At 47.9% G+C, this 9,332-nt stretch overlaps 1 protein-coding gene across 1 annotated transcript in view; it reads left to right on the top strand.

Moving 5' to 3' along the window:
* Positions 1–1,138: 1,138 nt before the first annotated feature.
* Positions 1,139–9,332, top strand: part of LOC135506632 (E3 ubiquitin-protein ligase MARCHF7-like) — a 57,067-nt gene continuing 48,873 nt past the window's right edge. Inside the window, exons 1-4 of the mRNA XM_064925951.1 lie at positions 1,139–1,225; positions 5,792–5,809; positions 5,960–6,033; positions 8,717–9,332. The exon at positions 8,717–9,332 is cut by the window's right edge and continues 173 nt beyond it. Of these exons, the coding sequence (XP_064782023.1) occupies positions 1,139–1,225; positions 5,792–5,809; positions 5,960–6,033; positions 8,717–9,332 (795 nt within the window). The remainder of the gene's footprint in view (positions 1,226–5,791; positions 5,810–5,959; positions 6,034–8,716) is intronic.

Here is a 9,332-nt window from a genome sequence, read left to right as displayed (position 1 = left end):
TGGCAGACTCTTGGCATTCTCTCAACCAGCTTCACAAGTCGTCAAGGCAAAGAAAGGGTGGCTACTCTGAAGAATCTCACATAAAATATATTTTGATTTACACTTTTTTGGTTACTGCATGATTCCATATGTGTTTTGTTTTTTAAAGTTTTGAAGTCTTCACTATTATTCTGCAATGCAGAAAATAGTAAAAAATAAAGAAAAACCCTTGAATCATCGGAATGTCATTCTAGATCATCGGAATGTCATTCTAGATCATCGGATTGTCATTCTAGATCGTCTGAAAATAGTAAAAAATAAAGATCATCTGAATGTCATTATAGTCATTCTAGATCATCGGAATGTCATTCTAGATCATCTGATTGTCATTCTAGATCATCGGATTGTCAAGATCATTGGATTGTCATTCTAGATGATTTGATTGTCATTCTAGATCATCTGATTGTCATTATAGATCATCCGGTTGTCATTCTAGTTCATCTGGTTGTCATTCTAGATCATCGGATTGTCAAGATCATTGGATTGTCATTCTTGATCATCTGATTGTCATTCTAGATCATTTGATTGTCATTCTAGATCATTTGATTGTCATTCTAGATCATCTGATTGTCATTTGCTGGTTAGGGTTAGGGCCCACCCGCCAACAAATGTCTGTCTATGCTGCTGGTTTGGGTGAGATCGTTTTGGACTAGACTGAGCATCAAACTGGAAGGACTGGGCTTGTTTTAAGGGCTAGGTAACCAGTGTGTGTAAGCTGATTATCAGTAGTCAGGCTAATTTGAGCGTTAAGCCTGACGGGCCATATGCTGATTGACCCAGCACCCTGAGTCTCCTCCCCCTCAGCCAGACACTCACCTGTTCCTCCCCAGTTACCATCACAGCTGTTTCAGATTAATCTATTATCTCTCTCCCTCCCTCTCTCCATCTCTCTGGGGGTGGAGGGGTGTTGTTGACTTCTGAGTTGGCATGACGATCTGACACCCTGCCGTCCAGAGCCTTCTGTCCGTTTCCACGGTGATCTGATCCCATTCCGCTATTCTGTTCTCTGAGTTCCGGACCTGTGGAACACCGAGTGGATTACCGCTGTACACACACGGAGTGAGTTCAGAGAGAGGAGAGATCTGGGAACGCAGTAAGGATGCCGGTGCAGCAGATCTCTGTGGTCCCCGCTCGGGAGATGGCCAATAACGGCCGGAGCGCCGCTCGCTCCAAAGACAAGACCGAGGTAAGCCCCTGACCTATAACATCTGACCCCCTAGCCCTGACCTTAACCTGAACACAGACTCTGTGGAGCTCTCTGAATGAACTGTGGGTCCTTTCTGCTGTGTGTGTGGGGGGGGTTATTCTATATCTTCCTATCTATACCCAGTAGTGTGTGTTGGCTCTCTGTCCTGAGGGGAGGGTTATTCTATATCTTCCTATCTATACCCAGTAGTGTGTGTTGGCTCTCTGTTCTGAGGGAGGGTTCTTCTATATCTTCTTCTATATCTTCCTATCTATACCCAGTAGTGTGTGTTGGCTCTCTGTCCTGAGGGGGGTTATTCTATATCTTCCTATCTATACCCAGTAGTGTGTGTTGGCTCTCTGTCCTGAGGGAGGGTTATTCTATATCTTCCTATCTATACCCAGTAGTGTGTGTTGGCTCTCTGTCCTGAGGGAGGGTTCTTCTATATCTTCCTATCTATACCCAGTAGTGTGTGTTGGCTCTCTGTCCTGAGGGAGGGTTATTCTATATCTTCCTATCTATACCCAGTAGTGTGTGTTGGCTCTCTGTCCTGAGGGAGGGTTCTTCTATATCTTCCTATCTATACCCAGTAGTGTGTGTTGGCTCTCTGTCCTGAGGGAGGGGTAGTGTGGTTCTGTCTGAGGGATATCTATTCCTATCTATACCCAGTAGTGTGTGTTGGCTCTCTGTCCTGAGGGAGGGTTCTTCTATATCTTCCTATCTATACCCAGTAGTGTGTGTTGGCTCTCTGTCCTGAGGGGAGGGTTATTCTATATCTTCCTATCTATACCCAGTAGTGTGTGTTGGCTCTCTGTCCTGAGGGAGGGTTCTTCTATATCTTCCTATCTATACCCAGTAGTGTGTGTTGGCTCTCTGTCCTGAGGGGGAGGCTCTCTGTTATTCTATATCTTCCTATCTATACCCAGTAGTGTGTGTTGGCTCTCTGTCCTGAGGGAGTGTGTGGTTGTCCTGAGGGAGGGTTCTATATCTTCCTATCTATACCCAGTAGTGTGTGTTGGCTCTCTGTCCTGAGGGGAGGGAGTAGTGTGTGTTGGCTCTCTGTTATTCTATATCTTCCTATCTATACCCAGTAGTGTGTGTTGGCTCTCTGTCCTGAGGGAGGGTTATTCTATATCTTCCTATCTATACCCAGTAGTGTGTGTTGGCTCTCTGTCCTGAGGGAGGGTTCTTCTATATCTTCCTATCTATACCCAGTAGTGTGTGTTGGCTCTCTGTCCTGAGGGGAGGGTTATTCTATATCTTCCTATCTATACCCAGTAGTGTGTGTTGGCTCTCTGTCCTGAGGGAGGGTTATTCTATATCTTCCTATCTATACCCAGTAGTGTGTGTTGGCTCTCTGTCCTGAGGAGGGGGAGGGTTCTTCTATATCTTCCTATCTATACCCAGTAGTGTGTGTTGGCTCTCTGTCCTGAGGGAGGGTTCTTCTATATCTTCCTATCTATACCCAGTAGTGTGTGTTGGCTCTCTGTCCTGAGGGAGGGTTCCTTCTATACCCATATCTTCTATCTATCTATACCCAGTAGTGTGTGTTGGCTCTCTGTCCTGAGGGGGGGGGTTATTCTATATCTTCCTATCTATACCCAGTAGTGTGTGTTGGCTCTCTGTCCTGAGGGTAAATCTATTTGAATTCAATTCCTTTTTGACAGCATTCCTTTTGATTTCAACAAAACCTTCCATACATTTAGGACATAGAGGTGTTGAAAGTTGACCCGTTTTGCAAACCTATCACCATATCATGACACATCCAACTTAAAAGCTTACAAACAGGGTTGTCAAACTATTTTATATTTATTTTGAAAAGGTCAAACTGTTTGCAACAGGGTATACTGCTCCTCTACTCATGTGAAAATTAAAGAGTCTAACTATACATTTTTGTACAAATGTTATTGAGAGTAGAGGAGTGAGACTTCATAGAATGAATATAGACATTTCTCCTGACTGTAAAATCTATACCTCTGAATATAGACATTTCTCCTGACTGTAAAATCTATACCTCTGAATATAGACATGTCTCTTGACTGTAAAAGATGTGCCTCTGAATACAGACATTTCTCCTGACTGTAAAATCTATACCTCTGAATATAGACATTTCTCCTGACTGTAAAATCTATACCTCTGAATATAGACATTTCTCCTGACTGTAAAATCTATACCTCTGAATACAGACATTGTCTCCTGACTGTAAAATCTATACCTCTGAATATAGACATTTCTCCTGACTGTAAAATCTATACCTCTGAATACAGACATTTCTCCTGACTGTAAAATCTATACCTCTGAATATAGACATTTCTCCTGACTGTAAAAGATGTACCTCTGAATATAGACATTTCTCCTGACTGTAAAATCTATACCTCTGAATACAGACATTTCTGTACAGAACATACTAGATATACAGTCTGATATTAACCCCGTCTCTCTCTCTCTTGCTCTCTCTCTCTCTCCCACTCCTCCAGAGTACTAAAGGTCCAGGTCGGTCAGGTAGTCGATCCAGCAACGTCTTGAAGGTATTGATTGGTTGTTGTTTGATTGGTCGACAGCAGTCACTACTGATTGGTTAGAGGTGAAGACATGTGCTGTGATTGGTTGTTCCAGGCCAGCAGTTCTACAACAGGATTGGCTCCTGGCAGTGTTTCCAGGACAACTCCCTCCTCTCAGGACATCTGCAGGTGAGACTGTTACCCAGTGGTGCCTTCAGTTGGCTTGAACGTTTGCTAAGTTGTACTGAATGACACGTTTCCTCAAAACGTTTATTAAAGAGCCCATAAAGAACACGTACCATACATACACAACATATCTTCTCTGTCTTTACTAAGGAGCGTAGTTACAGTCACATGTTAAGGTTAGATTTTGGCTGTATGGAGCAAATATTTCAAGAGTCTGAACAAGTATACAATTTAGATTAAGCCACACAAAACAACAGAAACAAACAAAAAGCCCATACATGACAGGATAAGACCCATACGATATGTCAGGAACTCTGACACCTTCACACCCATACAGTGCCTTGCGAAAGTATTCGGCCCCCTTGAACTTTGCCACCTTTTGCCACATTTCAGGCTTCAAACATAAAGATATAAAACTGTATTTTTTTGTGAAGAATCAACAACAAGTGGGACACAATCATGAAGTGGAACGACATTTATTGGATATTTCAAACTTTTTTAACAAATCAAAAACTGAAAAATTGCGCGTGCAAAATTATTCAGCCCCTTTACTTTCAGTGCAGCAAACTCTCTCCAGAAGTTCAGTGAGGATCTCTGAATGATCCAATGTTGACCTAAATGACTAATGATGATAAATACAATCCACCTGTGTGTAATCAAGTCTCCATATAAATGCACCTGCACTGTGATAGTCTCAGAGGTCCGTTAAAAGCGCAGAGAGCATCATGAAGAACAAGGAACACACCAGGCAGGTCCGAGATACTGTTGTGAAGAAGTTTAAAGCCGGATTTGGATACAAAAAGATTTCCCAAGCTTTAAACATCCCAAGGAGCACTGTGCAAGCGATAATATTGAAATGGAAGGAGTATCAGACCACTGCAAATCTACCAAGACCTGGCCGTCCCTCTAAACTTTCAGCTCATACAAGGAGAAGACTGATCAGAGATGCAGCCAAGAGGCAGCCATGATCACTCTGGATGAACTGCAGAGATCTACAGCTGAGGTGGGAGACTCTGTCCATAGGACAACAATCAGTCGTATATTGCACAAATCTGGCCTTTATGGAAGAGTGGCAAGAAGAAAGCCATTTCTTAAAGATATCCATAAAAAGTGTCGTTTAAAGTTTGCCACACGCCACCTGGCGCCACCTTGTCTATGTTGCAAGATTGATGTAATTCTCTCCATGTCAGTTCCCCACATAGACCTAACCACATATCTTTTCAAGGTGCATGTTCATTTTTCCAGCATTTTGTTACACATTTCAGTTTATCAGGGCTCATAAAAACGACGTAGCACTTTGAATTGAAACTCCCTTGTTTGGGTCCATGTAGTGTCTTTATGTTTTCCATATGTTTCCCCAGCTCTCCTCTGATATCTGCACCTTCTCATCCCAACAAACTGTAGGGCAAAGGTTAATGATTTAGTCCCACAATAAGATCCCAATGATGAGCACAAATCCAGGAAGTTTCCAGTTCTTATGGAGAAGAAGGGGTCGCTTCAGTAGTCAATGTGGACTGGACAGTGTTCCGCCGTGGATTGAGGCTACTTCTTAGGCCTTGGGTCCTGTCTCTCACTCCTTCTGGGCATAACAATTTGCCACATAGTCGGGAAACTTTTCCGGACCCTGTCCTCGGATCTGGATGGTGGTGTAATCCCAACGGAGCGCAGGAAGGACTCGGCATCAGGTCCAGAATCTAAGACGTGGGTCTTACTCTCATGGGTGACGCGCAGCTTCGCAGGAAACATCAGAGAGTTTGTGATGTTTTTGGGCTGCCAGTTCTCTCCTGATCCCGGCGCAATCTTTATAACCTTCATTATAACCTGTTTCTTTGAGAAGGTGTGCGATGATAGCGCTGGGTCTCTGTGTGTTTCACTCCAGGCCTGCTCGGGGCTGCAGGTGCGGTTCTATAGGCCTCTGTGTGTCCTTCGCTCCAGGCCTGCTCTGGGCTGCAGGTGCGGTTCTATGGGCCTCTGTGTGTCCTTCGCTCCAGGCCTGCTCTGGGCTGCAGGTGCGGTTCTATAGGCCTCTGTGTGTCCTTCGCTCCAGGCCTGCTCTGGGCTGCAGGTGCGGTTCTATGGGCCTCTGTGTGTCCTTCACCCCGGGCCTGCTCTGGGCTGCAGGTGCGGATCTATAGGCCTATGTGTGTTCTTCGCTCCAGGCCTGCTGTGGGCTGCAGGTGCGGTTCTATGGGCCTCTGTGTGTCCTTCAAACCGGGCCTGCTCTGGGCTGCAGTTCTGTGGGCCCTCTCTATGACCAAAAGTTTAGCAGTATCAAGTCCCTCAGCATCTTGTCCACAAATGTAGACAGTTTCTGCCCCCTTTCTGCATTGATTACGACCCCCAAAATTGGTATATTATTATGACGCAAAAAGTTTTATCAACAGCCTGGTCTGGTTGATTCCTCTAGCTGGCCCATCAGGTAGCTAACAGCCTGGTCTGGTTGATTCCTCTAGCTGGCCCATCAGGTAGCTAACAGCCTGGTCTGGTTGATTCCTCCTGGCCCATCAGGTAGGTCTGGTCTGGTTGATTCCTCTAGCTGGCCCATCAGGTAGCTAACAGCCTGGTCTGGTTGATTCCTCTAGCTGGCCCATCAGGTAGCTAACAGCCTGGTCTGGTTGATTCCTCTAGCTGGCCCATCAGGTAGCTAACAGCCTGGTCTAGTTGATTCCTCTTGCTGGCCCATCAGGTAGCTAACAGCCTGGTCTGGTTGATTCCTCTTGTTGGCCCATCAGGTAGCTGACAGCCTGGTCTGGTTGATTCCTCTAGCTGGCCCATCAGGTAGCTGACAGCCTGGTCTGGTTGATTCCTCTTGCTGGCCCATCAGGTAGCTAACAGCCTGGTCTGGTTGATTCCTCTTGTTGGCCCATCAGGTAGCTAACAGCCTGGTCTAGTTGATTCCTCTAGCTGGCCCATCAGGTAGCTAACAGCCTGGTCTAGTTGATTCCTCTTGCTGGCCCATCAGGTAGCTAACAGCCTGGTCTGGTTGATTCCTCTTGTTGGCCCATCAGGTAGCTAACAGCCTGGTCTGGTTGATTCCTCTTGTTGGCCCATCAGGTAGCTAACAGCCTGGTCTGGTTGATTCCTCTAGCTGGCCCATCAGGTAGCTGACAGCCTGGTCTGGTTGATTCCTCTAGCTGGCCCATCAGGTAGCTAACAGCCTGGTCTGGTTGATTCCTCTAGCTGGCCCATCAGGTAGCTAACAGCCTGGTCTGGTTGATTCCTCTAGCTGGCCCATCAGGTAGCTAACAGCCTGGTCTGGTTGATTCCTCTAGCTGGCCCATCAGGTAGCTAACAGCCTGGTCTGGTTGATTCCTCTAGCTGGCCCATCAGGTAGCTAACAGCCTGGTCTGGTTGATTCCTCTACCTGGCCCATCAGGTAGCTAACAGCCTGGTCTGGTTGATTCCTCAGCTGGCCCATCAGGTAGCTTACAGCCTGGGATAGTGTTCCTCAGCTGGCCCATAGGTGTTACAGCCTGGATCTGTTGATTCCCAGCTGGCCCATCAGGTGCTAACAGCCTGGTCTAGTTGATTCCTCTAGCTGGCCCATCAGGTAGGGCCTGGTCTGGTTGATTCCTCTAGCTGGCCCATCAGGTAGCTACCCAGGTGTCTGTTGATTCCTCAGCTGGATCAGGTAGCTAACAGCCTGGGATAGTTGATTCCTCAGCTGGCCCATCAGGTAGCTAACAGCCTGGTCTAGTTGATTACTCTAGCTGGCCCATCAGGTAGCTAACAGCCTGGTCTGGTTGATTCCTCAGCTGGCCCATCAGGTAGCTAACAGCCTGGTCTACTGATTCCTCTTGTGGCCCATAGGTTAGCTAACAGCCTGGTCTGGTTGATTACTCTAGCTGGCCCATCAGGTAGCTAACAGCCTGGTCTGGTTGATTCCTCTAGTTGGCCCATCAGGGACAGTGTCTTGATTCCTCAGGGATAGTGTTAGCTGGCCCATCAGGTAGCTGACAGCCTGGTCTGGGATACTGTTCCCCAGCTGGTTGATTCCTCTTGCTGGCCCATCAGTGTTGACAGCCTGGTCTGTTACCTCAGGTCAGGTGTTACAGCCAGGTCTGGTGTTACCCAGGGATAGTGTTACCCAGGGATAGTGTTACCCAGGGATAGTGTTACCCAGGGATACTGTTACCCAGGTATAGTGTTACCCAGGGATAGTGTTACCCAGGGATAGTGTTACCCAGGGATAGTGTTACCCAGGGATAGTGTTACCCAGGGATAGTGTTACCCAGGGATAGTGTTACCCAGGGATAGTGTTACCCAGGGATAGTGTTACCCGGGTATACTGTTACCCAGGGATAGTGTTACCCGGGGATAGTGTTACCCGGGATAGTGTTACCCAGGGGGATAGTGTTACCCAGGGATAGTGTTACCCAGGGATAGTGTTACCCAGGGATAGTGTTACCCAGGGATAGTGTTACCCAGGGATAGTGTTACCCAGGGATAGTGTTACCCAGGGATAGTGTTACCCAGGGATAGTGTTACCCGGGGATAGTGTTACCCAGGGATAGTGTTACCCAGGGATAGTGTTACCCAGGGATAGTGTTACCCAGGGATAGTGTTACCCGGGGATAGTGTTACCCGGGGATAGTGTTACCCGGGGATAGTGTTACCCGGGGATAGTGTTACCCGGGGATAGTGTTACCCGGGGATAGTGTTATCCGGGGATAGTGTTACCCGGGGATAGTGTTACCCGGGGATACAGTTTCCCTCATACTGTCTTTTCATCTCTCTGTCTGTTTCCCGAGTGTGTGGGTGTGTGTCTCCCTGTGTCTCTGTGTGTGTGTGTGTGTGTGTATAGGCCGGTGCCACTGGGTCATGTAGAGGAAGGTTGTGACACAGCAGTGATGAAGCTGAGCGGCGCGGCATTAGGCTCCTCTCAGACCGCCTTAGGCTCCTCCCAGCAGGGCCAAACCAGGAAGAAGAAGAAACCAAACAGGAAGAGAGACTCCTGCTCCGCCCCCGATGCCCCAGCGACCGCACAAGATGAACCGGTCCAACACAGTGACGACCGCAGTGACCGCAGCTCTGACCGCATCGGAGAGAGGAGGGAGAGGAGAGGGGAGAGGAGAGGGGAGAGGAGGAGGGAGAGGAGAGGGGAACACCCCCGCCACCGTAGCGCCGCCCCTCCTGAATCTGATTCCTCGTCTGACGGGAAGGCGGGGCGGGAGGCCAGAAGCTGGAGCAGGGAGAAAGCCAAGAGGGGACGACGCCGCAGTGGGAGTAGCAGGGAGAGGGGAGGGGGAGAGGGGATGGAGCTGCGGTCCGTAGGGTCTGATGAGGGGAAGGAGAACCAAGAGAAAGAGGTTCCACTGGGGAACGGTTCCAGAGTGAAGAACCGGCGATCAGGAGGAGGAGGAGGGGAGGAGAGCAGGCGGAGCTCCCAGCGCAGGGAGGAGGCGGGGTCTAAGTTCCGT

This window comes from Oncorhynchus masou, chromosome 20, assembly GCF_036934945.1.
Source record: "Oncorhynchus masou masou isolate Uvic2021 chromosome 20, UVic_Omas_1.1, whole genome shotgun sequence".
NCBI classification, from domain to species: Eukaryota; Metazoa; Chordata; class Actinopteri; order Salmoniformes; family Salmonidae; genus Oncorhynchus; species Oncorhynchus masou.
The sequence above is the reverse complement of the archived record's forward strand: the minus strand, read 5'-3'. Positions and strand labels throughout refer to the sequence as shown.